General features: G+C 42.0%; 1 protein-coding gene across 3 annotated transcripts in view; it reads right to left on the reverse strand.

Moving 5' to 3' along the window:
• Positions 1-2082: 2082 nt before the first annotated feature.
• rab22a (RAB22A, member RAS oncogene family) overlaps positions 2083-15145 on the reverse strand; it is a 35219-nt gene continuing 22156 nt past the window's right edge. For all 3 annotated transcript variants that reach the window (XM_061890065.1, XM_061890064.1, XM_061890066.1), the window contains 2 exons: positions 9344-9453; positions 2083-6400 (listed from right to left, as the gene is read on the reverse strand). In XM_061890065.1, coding sequence (XP_061746049.1) covers positions 6303-6400; positions 9344-9453 — 208 coding nt within the window. In that variant the 3' untranslated portion in view covers positions 2083-6302. The remainder of the gene's footprint in view (positions 6401-9343; positions 9454-15145) is intronic.

The following is a 15145-nucleotide window of genomic DNA, read 5'->3' on the forward strand; positions in this document are numbered from 1 at the left end:
CCGGTACAGGCAAGGCTTTTTTATTAGCGACCAAAAGTTGCGAACTTTATCATCGATGTTCTCTACTAAATCCTTTCAGCAAAAATATGGCAATATCGCCAAATCATCAAGTATGACACATAGAATGGACCTGCTATCCCCGTTTAAATAAGAAAATCTAATTTCAGTAGGCCTTTAACACCTCCCAAGGGAGGCGTTCGGGTGGCATCCTGACCAGATGCCCGAACCACCTCATCTGGCTCCTCTCCATGTGGAGGAGCAGCGGCTTTACTTTGAGTTCCTCCCGGATGGCAGAGCTTCTCACCCTATCTCTAAGGGAGAGCCCCAAACTCATTTTAGCCGCTTGTACCCGTGATCTTGTCCTTTCGGTCATAACCCAAAGCTCATGACCATAGGTGAGGATGGGAACGTAGATCGACCGGTAAATCGAGAGCTCTGCCTTCCGGCTCAGCTCCTTCTTCACCACGACGGATCGGTACAACGTCCGCATTACTGAAGATGCCGCACCGATCCGCCTGTCTATCTCACGATCCACTCTTTCCTCACTCGTGAACAAGACTCCTAGGTATATATATATATACCTGGGTTCAATCCCGGGCTCGGGATCTTTCTGTGTGGAGTTTGCATGTTCTCCCCGTGACTGCGTGGGTTCCCTGGGGGTACTCCGGCTTCCTCCCACCTCCAAAGACATGCACCTGGGGATAAGTTGATTGGCAACACTAAATTGGCCCTAGTGTGTGAATGTGAGTTTGAATGTTGTCTATTTGTGTTGGCCCTGCAATGAGGTGGCGACTTGTCCAGGGTGTACTCCGCCTTCCGGCCGATTGTAGCTGAGTTAGGCTCCAGCGACCCAGAAGGGAATAAGTGGTAGAAAATGGATGGATGGATGGATGATCCATCCATGGATGATAACAAGACCTCCTTTTTAGACCAGTTGATCTGCCGCTTCTTTTCTTTTTCTCCTCTGTCCCCCCCTCCCTTGTGGAGGGGGTCCAGTCCGATGACCATGAATGAAGTACTGGCTATCCAGAGTCGGGACCAAGGATGGGGCGCTCGTCTGGACCCAGGATGGACCGCTCGCCTGTGTATCGGTTGGGGACATCTCTACGATGCTGATCCGACTCCGCTTGGGATGGTTTCCTGAGGACGGGACTCTCGCTGCTGTCTTGGATCCGCTTTGAGCTGAACTTTCGCGGCTGTGTTGGAGCCACTATGGATTGAACTTACACAGTATCATGTTAGACCCGCTCGACATCCATTGCTTTCGGTCCCCTAGAGGGGGGGGGGGGGGGTTGCCCACATTTGAGGTCCTCTCCAAGGTTCTCATAGTCATCATTGTCACTGGCCTCCCACTGGGTGTGAATTCTCCTTGCCCACTGGGTGTGAGTTTTCCTTGCCCTTTTGTGGGGTTCTTCCGAGGATGTCGTAGTCGTAATGATTTGTGCAGTCCTTTGAGACATTTGTGATTTAGGGCTATATAAATAAACATTGATTGATTGATGGATGATTGGCGTGGTCCCCCTACCTATACTCTACTAAAGTGCTTCTCAAACTTTGTAAATATGTACTGTATATGGAGTATTATTGTTGTTTGTGCATTGTTACAGGGGCCAAAAATAATAAATATACTTGTTAAATAAAATCTCTGCTTCATTTTTTTATATGAATACGTAGGCCTACTATGCTACTGTATTTTAATGCTGTTCTATATGGTCGTACTTAGAGAACTAAATGTTTTCTGAGGTGGTACTTGACAAAGTTTGAAAACTACTGCTCTAATAACAGCCACTTGTGTGGATATTTGCAATGATGTATAAATTATGGGATTTTTTTTTTTTTTTTTACATTTAATTTATACAATAATTCATTACTCAGCCAATTGCCACAGAATGTGGATCATATGGAATCCTAAGAAAGACCGAATATGAGTACAGGCAACCACAGTTCAAGTTACAAGTTGCACCTGTTTGACCGGTTCAAACAACATTGGAGCAATGCATACTACAGACATTACTAATACACTCTGGTATTTCTACAAGAAACTTGTTCAACAGCTCAAGTCCAAAAGAAAAATGCTGCACATGTTTTTTTTTGTCATTCTTTTATTGGTAAAGAAACTGACGAATCCCTTTTTCACACGTCTGGAATTAGACTGCCAAGTGCTTTCAAAGGCATTCCATAATTAAACATTTTAAAAAGCTAAATATATCTACCACAGTGCTGATATTACCGAAAATGTAGACGCTGTTTTGATTAATGCTGAATATAGTCGTGGACTTTTGTGAAGTGTAATGTCATGTAACGCTGTCAGATATACATAACATTGACCAATCGCGTTCCCAGGTCCAGCCCAAGACTATTGGCATTTTATTTACTGAAACACTGGCAAACAAAGCAAATGTTTTGTGTTGAAAACCGGCCTGCACAATCCAACAAGTCATTATATTACACACACAATGTTCATTCATTAAAAATGGCTTTAAACATGGCACTTTTTATCACGTGTAGGAGCGAGCAAGCCTGACCCATAATAACAAATAACCCAGACGTGTCTATGAAAATGTGTCAGTGTGTGATTTTAAAGAAGAAATTAAAGAAGCAGAAGGGATTGAAAAGGCCCTAAAAGTTATAGTCAACACAAACATACTTGCTGCTGTCCTAATCCATGACCGCAGGAAATGTGTTTTAACTGGACAAACTTTTGCCTATCATTGACGACCCTTACATGACACAACAGATTTGTCCTTTTTTTTAATGCATTCTAACTCATAAATAAAAGTCAGCTTACAATGGAGTCAAAGGGAGTCGCCAATAAAGCGCTCGAAACAAATCCAAAAACCTCCCAACGTTTTATATACACAATGTAGTGACGTTTATAATAACATGTTATAGATACCTATTTCCTCACAGAGGGATTCACAACTTTCACTTTTCCCTTCAACAACGCGACCAATTATGGCGTACTTCATGAGACACACACATATTAAAATAATCACTTACTGCACAAAGTCTGCTCTGACTGGAATGCCGACTGGTGGGATGTTTCTATCTTCCAGTTTAGATGAAGAATTAATCATTATCCTTGTGAAGAGTTAAAAAAAAAGATGGTCATTTTGTGTCTTCCTCGCCATCTTCGGGTCTAAATTGAATGTCAAAGTTGACCAACTTCTCGGTTTATGTCCACAACCTTCTAATATCCAGGTGAGATGCATGTTTCATAATATAGAATTAACTTTCCCCAACTAACAGGCGATCATGATGCAGCAGGTCAGTATGTCAAAAATGTGGCTGCACAAGCGAGTTAGCTCTCTGTGATCACAGCGCGGCTGAAAATAGTTTGTCTGTTTGAGATCAAAAAAGGAACATTTCTATCTGTAGGAAGTGCTAACACGCAAACCCTGGAAGAAAATATTGAAAATGAACACTACATTTCCTGCAATGGAGTGTATTTATACCAGGGGTCCCCAAACTTTTTGACCTGGGGGCCGCATTGGGTTAAAATAATTTGGCCTCGGGCCGGGCTGTTTTATATATATATATATATATATATATATATATATATATATATGATATGATATGATATCACGTCATTAATTGGAAAATGTACTTTTAGACAATGTGATTTGCCTAAGCGGCTAGGAGACTCTGAGAGTAACAAGCGGTAGAAAATGGATTAGAAAAAGGATAGATTTGAAAAAAATAAATATTATTATTATTTTTTTATCATGGGACTTCCCGTAGTTTGGGGACCCCTGATTTATCCACTATATTTTACCTTTATAATCCTTCTCATCTACCAACTTACATGTCCTCAAATGCGTTCAACACATTTTATTTACATCCTATTTTTATTGATGAATAAAACACGGAAGTGATATTTTGACGTAAAAATTAATGCTTAAAAATGCGGATTTCATATGCCTGATACGAACAATATTGCTTATATTTGGTCAATATTCAGGTCATGTGATGTAAATTGAGCATATTTAGCGCTGTTTGGGTGCATTTATAGTGATTTAGAGGCTAAATTAATTACACATATTAGCACAAATGCTAGGGACCTAGAATGAGAAAATTATTAAAAATTAGAATATAAAAAAACAACAACAAAAAAAAACATGTGTTCTTGTCTTTCATAAGGATTCTGAACAATAGGCACATTTTTTTAAAGAGCAGTTCTTTTTTAACTATTTACCACAGTGACAAGAAATCCTAAAGGGGAACTGCACTTATTTTTTTAATTTTGCCTATTGTTCACGATCTTTAAGCGAAACAAGAAGACAAAAGGTTTGGGGTTTTTTTTTGCATTCTAACTTGTGACAATAGGCTCTTTCTAGATGACTAGCAATGCAGTTCATGAGAACAATCCATTCTGCCTCTAAATCACTTTAAAAATGCATCTAAAAACCGCCACCCCATTTACATTCCGTAACTTGTATAATAACCAAATTGAGGGACTGTTTTTCTAGCGTAGGAACACATCGCCTTACGACGGCATGCTACGATAAGCTGAACGGCTTTTGAGTTTGTAATGCACAACACAATGCGACAGGACACTGATCTGTACTGACTGAAAAACATGAACAATCATATTACAGTATCAGTAAAGTATTAGCCCACTTTTCAAGTTTTGTTTGTACACAGCTAGCTCGACAGTGTATGTATTGTAGTTGTACTAACACACATGATGAGCTGCGTGACTCACTTGATGGACAGATGTCCTCTTGGTCAAGCTGACAGAGAACATTTTTTTCAGGTTTGTTTTGGGTAAACACTCCATTTATGTCAAAGTAGCTTGGCTCCAAATTCCACATTTACACCGTCAAGTCACGCTAGTGTGTGAATGTTAGTGTGAATGTTGTCTGTCTATCTGTGTTGGCCATGCAATGAGATGGCGACTTGTCCAGGATGTAAATCGCCTTCTGCCCGAATGCAGCTGAGATAGGCTTGAGCACCTCACCCGCGTGACCCCTAAAGGGACAAGCGGTAGGAAATGGATGGATGGATGGATGGAAGTCACGCTAACCTCACCAGCAGTTCATCCTCTGTATATTCAGCTTCAAAAAGATAAGGATGTAAATCCTCATTTGTCTAAAAAAAAATTGTCATCTTCTACGTCTGTTACCAAGTCTGCCATGATTAGAACACACTCGCGTTTGTTTCCAGAAGTAGGAACATAGATTTGTTGCTGGAATTGTGTTGCTATGGGAACGATAATAAATGAGCAAAGGGAATAAGTTTCCCTAATGCATAAAATGATCAAAATACAGTAAATATTGAACATATTACATACCGTTATGAACGTGTCTGTTACTAAATTATACATTGGCCTGCAGTGTGTATATAAAACGTTTTGAATGAGGGTTTTGAAGTTGTTTTAGAGGGCTTTGAAGGCTAAAATGGTGACTTCCATTAGCTGCATCTTTGCAAGCGTCTTTTATCATCTTCAGAATCCTAAAAAAAAGACATGCGTGTTCTTGTCTCTCATGGTTGTGGACGATAGGCAACATTTAAAAAAAAAAGTGCACTTCCCCTGTAATATTACCCTGTTACGTGTTAGCATCTGTCGTAAAGACAACTCTTGCATCATGAAGAAGACTGCGGCAAAGAACGTGATGCGTTTGAGGTTCCCTATCAAGTTCAACGTGTACAGGTTACCGAAATACTCCAATGTTGTACAATCAGAAAAAGCAGTTTAGAGCGGAGGTTTGTCCTGGGGTCAAAGTGTTTTTGTGTAGCTTCTTCTTATTGTTCCTCACTGCACCAAACTATAGAAAGTGAAGACTCTACATTGTTACAAAGTGCACGCAAAGTGCGGGGACCACAAACAGAGTTAGCGTCTACAGAGACGTGTCAGTTTGTCACCACAAAAAGCCGATTACTTTCAATCATATTGTGCTTACGAGCTAAACATCGATGCAAGACACAATATAAAAACTCTGCATATTATAAAAGGGCCAAATGCCTCATACCTTCTTAAGTCATTTTTTTTTTAGTACTGTGGGTTTACACCCACCTTTTTCAAACAAGAGGAATCCATAACACCAAATTACTGATTGCACACACACTGCATTGAAAGTTATGAAAAGAGCTATCAAAAATAAAGATTACAACTTCTCATCCACAAGTCTGCATATTGTACAATATGTGTAGGTTTTCTTCTTTCACTTCCGCCAACTTTTTTTGATGTATTTATTTTATAAATCGCATGCTTGTGTGTGTGTGTGATTAAAAGGACGGAGAAATGAGGTGAAGCAAAGGTCAAGTGACACGGGTCACCATTGGGGATAAGTCACCCGACATCAGCAGCACGTCCTGCGAGACTCCGATGCTTGCCGCCCCAGTTTGAAACCTTTCCCCGACGCTCCCCCCACCTCGTCCGCAACTGGGATGCGTCTACCTGCGAGGAAAAACACAATAAAGCACACACTTAGAAGTCGTGACAGGTGTTTAGATGGCGTTCTTCTTTTCACATTAATATGCAATACCGGTCAAAAGTTTGGAGACACTCAACACAAAGTTAGAACAAATACATTAGCATTGGTGTCAAACTCAAAATAGCCATAGCCATTTCCCACTTGGCGCACATTTCCAGTAAGGCACCCTCACAAAAGTGGACTACATTTCGGAACGTATAGTGCAGGGGTCTCAAACTCAATTTACCTGGGGGCCACTGGAAGCAGAAACTGGGTGAGGCCAGGCTCAAGGGGGAGGACAGAGTAAAACAACTTGCACTGAGCCTAGTCTATAAAATCCGCTACACATCCCTGATACCGAAGTACATGTCAAGCTACTTCCTTCCACCAGGGGGAGCTCCACAAACCACGTCAAACCCAGATTCCGACCTAACAAAGGTCTTAACTCATTCTCTTTCTATGCCACATCAATGTGGAATACACTCCCAACAGGTGTAAAAGTAAGTGCATCTCTATATTCCTTCAAAACCGCTCTAAAACAACACCTCCAGGCAACATCAACCCTTTACTAATACCCTCCTCCATTCACATCCCATCTCCCCGGATTGTAAATAACCTAATGTAAATAATCAAATGTACTTCTAATCCTTTTTGGATGAGAGAGCCATGAAAGCCAAATATTTCAAAATGTATTTCCGTGAGAGCCATATTGTATTTTTTAACACTGAATACAACTAAATGCGTGCATTTTTAAGTAAGACCAACATTTTGAGAGTATAATAAGTCTCTTATTCTTTTTCATAACATTGTTATTCTGAAGCTAACCAATAATAAATAAAATGTCATGTCGTTGATCATTTTTTTGTTTGGCCATGTGCTGTTTGTCCTTTGGACTCTTTAAGTTCCTGTTTTTTTCCACTCCCTTGTCTGGTTTCCTTGGTTACTCATTTTGTCCACCTGCCTCTGGTGGACAAAATACCCGCTCACCTACTTCCCGAGCACTAATCAGAGGCAGTATTTAAGCTCGTCTTTGCCAGTCAGTCGCCCTGTGCTGACTTGTTTCATGCCTTGCCATAGTTTCGTGCTTCATGCCATGCCAAGTAAGTTTTGTTTGATTTATGTTCTTAGTCTGTTTACGCGTTATCTTTGTTCTTTAGCCCAAGTTGTGCCTCCGCTGTGAGCTATTTTTGTTTGTATATTTTTTTAGTTAAAATGAAATCATGTTTTTACCTAAATGCCATGTCCCGAGTAGTCCGTCTGCCTTCCTGGGAGAACGACCCCGCAGCAAGCTGCAACCCCCCCCCCATCGTGACATAAAATACTTCTTACCATTAATGCGACTTCTCGAACTGGTGCGGTAGAAAACGGATGGATGGATTTAAATGCATGAGAATGTTTTATATTTCATACATTATTTTTAGCATTGTGATTACCAGCGAAATTATTCATAATTATCGCGTTAAGCAATGTCAGCTAAGATTTATCTGAGAGCCAGATTCAGTCATCAAAAGAGCCACATCTGGCTCTAGAGCCATAGGTTCCCTACCCCTGTTCTAATGTATTTTACTTGTTCTTATGCTATCTGAACTCACTATGTTCTCTGCTGGCTGTACATATCCTACTAAATAAGACCTACACTGTTTCAATGTCCACATTTCTCTGTTGATGCAATTGTTGATGACTGAAGTACTGATATCAACCAAAGCTCCTCATCCCACCCCCTGGATTGTAAATAATGTAAATAATTCAATGTATATACTATGATGATTAACTTGTGTAATGACTGTATTATGTTAATAGTGTATATTTGTACTATGAATTGATTAACGTGGACCCCGACTTAAACAAGTTGAAAAACTTATTCAGGTGTTACCATTTAGTGGTCAATTGTACGGAATATGTACTAAACTGTGCAATCTACTAATAAAAGTATCAATCAATCAATCAAAAAGGCCGGGCCGCAAGAAAAGTTTTCTAAAAAAAATCTAAAATGAACTTTTTGATGAAGTCACCGTCTTTGAATGGCTTTCCCGCCCTAGCAAGTAGCAACATACTTGCCGACTCTCGCAAATTTTCCAGGAAACACCCGAATATCAGTGCCCCTCTAGTCAATCTCCCGGTTTTCACCGGAACAACAATTATAAGAACGTGTCGTGATGGAACTGCCTTTAACGTTCTCTACGTACTGCCATCTGGTCGTCTTTTCCACAATACAAACAGAGTGCAGACCCAGTCACACATTGTATGAAGCTTCTGCAGACCCACGGAACCGACTGCAGGACATACTAACTCAACAGCCATACAGGTGACACTGAGGGTGGCCATATAAACAACTTTAACACTGTAACAAATATACGCCACACTGTGAACCCACAGCAAACAAGAATGACAAACACATTTCGGGAGAACATCCGCACCGTAACACAACATAAACACAACTGAACAAATACCCAGAACCCCTTGCATCACTAACTCTTCCGTGATGCTACAATATACTCCCCCGCTACCACCAAACCCCGCCCCAACTCAAACCCGCCGCCGAAAAGAGGCATTCAATTTGTATTTTTATCTTATTTGATATGCCATTGATATTTTTTTATTATTATTATTTAAACCTCGATTTTGCATGTCACTATAAAGTTATATAAGCCTTGCTTGGTCAATATTCAATGCAAAACTTGTTTGGGTGCCTCTTAAAGGATTAATTTGTTCAACCTCGGCCCGCTGCTTCGTTCAGTTTTAAATTTTGGCCCACTCTGTATGAGTTTGACACCCCTGTACTAAGGAGTGGGAAAAAAAATGTAAACAAAACCTGTATTTAAATTGAAAAAGTACATCTGTTTATGTAGTTTTTCTTGTGAAAGAATTACAGCTGCCAATAAAGACGCGACAACATGCAGACCAGGGAACGCGGAAACAACACTCACTTATCTCTATAAACACCTCGTTGATGTTAATGGCATTCTTGGCACTGGTCTCTACAAATATGGCATGGATGGAGTCGGCATAGTCCTTGGCGTCCTTCTCCAAGACTTCCCTGTAAACATTTCGCAGTGGTTACATTTCAACTCACAGGCACACACAAAGATCCAATCTGAGCATGACCAAGAAACAATCAGTTGTAACTCTGCCAAGATGTTTCCTAAAGCAAACATGCCTATCTACACCTCGGTTTCTGTTATTACTTTGTTCCGGAAGGCCAAACAAAGATCGTATCGTACGAAAACTGGATGTGTTTTTCCCATAAGACAAAATGCAAATCTAATTAAAGCTGTAAGCAGCGATGGACGGGGACCTCTTTGGCCGCTGCCCCCGCGACCCAAGCCTGGATAAGCGTTAGCTAGCCGGCAGCCATCTTATCAAATATTTCACACGAGGGCGAAGCACAACTAATGTTAATATTATTCAGATATTGTGTCACTGGCGCATTTATGCCATGTATAAAATTACATACTGGGAGCGGTAGGAAAAAAACGTGTAGCTCTCATCTTTGAAATGTTTTTCAGCGCAGCGGTTCTTTGAAGGCTAATAGAATCAAAACCGGACCATTCATTGTCTTTACCGTAGCATAAAAGGTGCAGATGGCCTTAAAACGCCACAACAGTCAGGCCCCATATGTAAGTACCCAAAATAAAGAATGTCGGACGGTTGTTTTTACGATATGCCGGCAAACGACAACTTTAGAACATACCGGCTTAGCTACGGCACCTGGCAGCCATCTTGGTATAGACCAGTGGTTCCCAAAGTGGGCGGTGGAAAGATCTGGGGGGCGGTGAGGAAGAAGGGGGCGGTAGGGGGGCGATAGTCCGAAGTCGAAGTCAGAAGTTCGAACGTTTGTTTGACGATTTGTACACAACACATGCAGCAGGAGAGTCAGTGGACGACCCATCAGGGTCCGGTTACCACACGCCGCTCTGGCCCAGTCAGATCCGACAGCATAGACTCCATCCCATTAATATTAAGTGCGAGACAATGAAGGTTACTGGTGGAATGTTTATTTACAATTCTATGTTGCTGAAAGAAGTTAAAACTGCTAAAAAATAAATTGGTTTACTAAATTGAAATACACATTTGTGTTTAACCTTTCTCTTTTCAAATTGCAGCAGACCAAATATCAAGAAAGAGGTGTTTGTTTCCATATGTGTCCGTGGGGGGACACATATGGAATTCACTGGGGAGCCAGGAATTCACTGGGGAGCCAAGGGGGCGCCAGCCTGCAAAAGTTTGGGAACCATTCGTATAGACGATCACAGCCCCTCCCCCACGAATGTTGGTGCGTGCGCAACAGCATCAGACGGTACGGGGAAAAAAACGAGAAGAAAAAACGTCTCCCTCACTGTGTCTGCGCACAGGTCCATCTTTGAAATGGTTTTCAGCGCAGCGGTTCTTTGAAGGCTGATCAAATCAAAACCATAGCAGTGATTAAAACTATATCAGTAGAAGCATTTAAGTCTCACCTTAAAACTCATCTGTATACTCTAGCCTTTAAATAGACTCCCTTTTTAGACCAGTTGATCTGCCGTTTCTGTTCTTTCTCTCCTATGTCCCACTCTCCCTTGTGGAGGTGGTCCGGTCCGATCCGGTGGCCATGTACTGCTCGCCTGTGTATCGGCTGGGGACATCTCTGCGCTGCTGATCGGCCTCCGCTTGGGATGGTTTCCTGCTGGCTCCGCTGTGAACGGGACTCTCGCTGCTGTGTTGGATCCGCTTTGGACTGGACTCTCGCGACTGTGTTGGATCCATTATAGATTGAACTTTCACAGTATCATGTTAGACCTGCTCGACATCCATTGCTTTCCTCCTCTGCAAGGTTCTCATAGTCATCATAGTCACCGACGTCCCACTGGGTCATTATTGTCACCGATGTCCCACTGGGTGTGAGTTTTCCTTGCCCTTATGTGGGCCTACCGAGGATGTCGTAGTGGTTTGTGCAGCCCTTTGAGACACTAGTGATTTAGGGCTATATAAGTAAACATTGATTGATTGATGGTTTTTCAGCACAGCGGTTCTTTGAAGGTTAATAAAATCAAAACCATAGCAGTGATTAAAACTATATCAGTAGAAGCATTTAAGTCTCACCTTAAAACTCATCTGTATACTCTAGCCTTTAAATAGACTCCCTTTTTAGACCAGTTGATCTGCCGTTTCTTTTCTTTTTCTCCTATGTCCCACTCTCCCTTGTCGAGGTGGTCCGGTCCGATCCGGTGGCCATGTACTGCTCGCCTGTGTATGGTCTGGGGACATCTCTGCGCTGCTGATCCGCCTCCGCTTGGGATGTTTTCCTGCTGGCTCTGCTGTGAACGGGACTCTCGCTGCTGTGTTGGATCCGCTTTGGATTGGACTCTCGCGACAGTATCATGTTAAACCCGCTCGACATCCATTGCTTTCCTCCTCTCCAAGGTTCTCATGGTCATCATTGTCACCGACGTCCCACTGGGTGTGAGTTTTCCTTGCCCTTATGTGGGCCTACCGAGGATGTCGTAGTGGTTTGTGTTGTGGTTTGTGCAGTCCTTTGAGACACTAGTGATTTAGGGCTATATAAGTAAACATTGATTGATTGATTGATTGATTTCTTTCTCCCTGGCACTCACCGAGGGTGGACGCTCCCCTTTCCTCTCCCTTATCTCACATGCTTGCTTCTTTGTTTTGTCTTGTCTTAACTTTCTTGTTGCCTCTTTTTTTGCACTGCTCTCCAGATCTACACATTGGAACTATGTAACTGGCCTCAACAAAATTGACATGATCTGCTGGACACACGACGGACTCTTGGGAGAAGAAGGAGGGCCGCGTGCCTGGAGACCCTTTTCCGTCGAGGACGTGAAGATATCCACCTATTCGGAATTATGACAATAGGACATCTGCTGATTGGAGTAAGCGTTGCTCTGGTTTGTCGACAAATTGGGAAGTTGCTGGCAGTCTTCAAAGTACCCCAAAGCTGCCACAAATGATTGGAGGATGCGGGAAGAACTGTGGATTACCTCGGACTGTCTACCCCGCAGGTTTTGAGGACCAGTCGTAAACAATTTTAGAGTGAAAAGCAAATTTTGTTTTCACTCGCATATAAATCCTTTTAACTTGGATTGTTTCCCTGGCTTCGAGACTCCCGAAGATCGCTGCAGCGAAGACACAACAAACTCCCTTTTTTGTCTCTCATGGACACACACCTGTTGTTGTGAACTTTGGACTAGCGACGGCAAATACATCAAGGCCGCGGAACAGAGACACACTATGGGCTTATATACACACACACACACATCCACAAGAAAATATACGCCACACATACACCTCCCCATACCCCTAATCCAACGCCCTCGACGCAAATCCCGTAGGGGTGATGAATGGATGGTCAGCGCCTGAGAGCTGTGACCTACCACCATCACCTTGAACTACCTTCTCTCTGTTCCTAGATATCTCGAGATGTATGTTGTAATATGAATATGTGCTTTGCTATGGAGGTTTTTTCTCACTCTGAACTGGGCCCTCAGTCTGGATTGTATTTTTTTACTCATCCTTCCCCAGCGTTTACCTTTTTCCCATCTTTTACGGGGCGCCTTATGGCGATTTATCAGCGTTCTTGTTCTGTAACACTGTACACCAGGGGTGCCCATTACGTCGATCGCGAGCTACCAGTCGACCGCGGGGGGTGTGTCAGTCGATCTCGAGCCAGACTTTTAAAAAAAATAGACCTAAAAATTAGTGATCATCAATCTTCACCAAGACGTCACTTAAATGACATTCGCGGTACCGGAGGGTCTTGTGAGATGACGCTGGCTGCTGCAAAATCATTATTATTAAAAATGACCGAGAGGAAGGCGGGAAACACTTTTTATTTCAACAGACTCTCGCGCCGTACCTTCCGTCAAAACTCTAAAGGCCGACTGCACATTTCCTATCTTCACAATAAAAGCCCTGCTTCATGCTGCCTGCGCTAACTAAATACAGAGTCTCGGAAAACTGGCGTGCACAAGCGATCCCTCAGAAAGCTGGCGTGCACATCACTTGTGCACGCCAGCTTTCCGAGACTCTTATTTTGTTAGCGCAGGCAGCATGAAGCAGGGCTTTTATTGTGAAGATAGGAAATGTGCAGTCGGCCTTTAGAGTTTTGACGGAAGGGACGGCGCGAAAGTCTGTTGAAATAAAAAGTGTTTCTCGCCTTCCTCTCTGTCATTTTTTCGTAATAATGAACTGGCAGCAGCCAGCGTCATCTCACAAGACCCTCGGGTGCCGCGAATGTCAATCAAGCAAGCTACGGAATTTGCCGCCAATGTTTTTCTTGTAAAGTGTATGGAAGCTGGATGAATTAGATGCCAAAAACCAACCACTTTCATGTGGTATTGTACAGAAAGGACAACTTTTTTTCTCCTCCATTTGAAAATGTGGGCGTTATCATCATTACTGTCTGATTCCAATCAATGCAAGTCATCAGAATCAGGTAATACACCAACTTATATTCTTGTCTTCGTGAAAGAAAGACATCTATATGTGTTACACATGCTTGTATTATCATTAAACACATTTAACTTGTTTACAAAAATGTCTCTTTCATAAATAAATAAATATAAATGATATATATAAATGAGGTAGATCCCCTCGAGTTGGTCAATTGAAAAGTAGCTCGCCTGCAGAAAAAGTGTGGGCACCCCTGCTGTACACTGTTTGTTTGTCTAATCTTGAACAGGTTTGTGCTGAAAACAAAGTTTGGTTGTACTTGTTGCATTGACAATAAAGACCTACCTACCTACCTACCTATTTCATCAACTTTTAATCAGAAGGGTTCAATCTCTCTTCTTTTGCTTATTTGAAGCCGAAACGAAAAACGGCCTCAGAGATAATGTTTGAAAAAAAAAAGAAAAACATTTAGCCAAGTTTTGTATTGAAGGGGGAATTGCAAACTTCCTGTTGATTTTAGCTGGGAGGTAAGAGTGTATGAAATATAGGTCTAACTGAGACCTACATAGTGGTTTTTGTTTCATGTTTCTATGACGTTCCTACTAGAAGTTACAGACAGTTTTGTCTGTGTTTTCTTCCTAGGGGGCGCTAGAGCGAGTTTTGGGTTTTGTTCGCAATTTTCACCAGTCCTGATGTGTGTGTAAAATTTGGTGAGTTTTGAAGCATGTTAAGAGGTTCAAATTACAGCTCAAAGAGGCGGCGGTATAATAAAGAATAATAATAAAACCTTAGAAATTCAATAAGGTCCTCTATCCCAAACGAACATCGGTCCCTAATTAAACATATGTAGACAAATGAAATTGATGAATGAACATACAGCTTCACTTTCAGCTAGATTTTTTTGGTTGTGCATATTCGGACTGCACGATTGATCCACATCAAATCCAAATTGAGGTTTGGATCATGTTAGACCCGCTCGACATCCATTGCTTTCCTCCTCTCTATGGTTCTCATAGTCATTATTGTCACCGACGTCCCACTGGGTCATTATTGTCACCGATGTCCCACTGGGTGTGAGTTTTCCTTGCCCTTATGTGGGCCTACCGAGGATGTCGTGGTGGTTTGTGCAGCCCTTTGAGACATTAGTGATTTAGGGCTATATAAGTAAACATTGATTGATTGATTGATTAGTGACATAACCATAAGAGGCTGAGTTTTATTTCCTTCACCAGCATTTGAGTAAGAGACATGTTCGCCCATCACAATTGTTGAACCTCACGTTTCTTTGTCACTACAATCGGGGAAAAGAGGTCTCACTCTGCACATCTTTCTCAGCACCT

The sequence above is a fragment of the Nerophis ophidion genome, linkage group LG02 (assembly GCF_033978795.1).
Source record: "Nerophis ophidion isolate RoL-2023_Sa linkage group LG02, RoL_Noph_v1.0, whole genome shotgun sequence".
Lineage (NCBI taxonomy): Eukaryota > Metazoa > Chordata > Actinopteri > Syngnathiformes > Syngnathidae > Nerophis > Nerophis ophidion.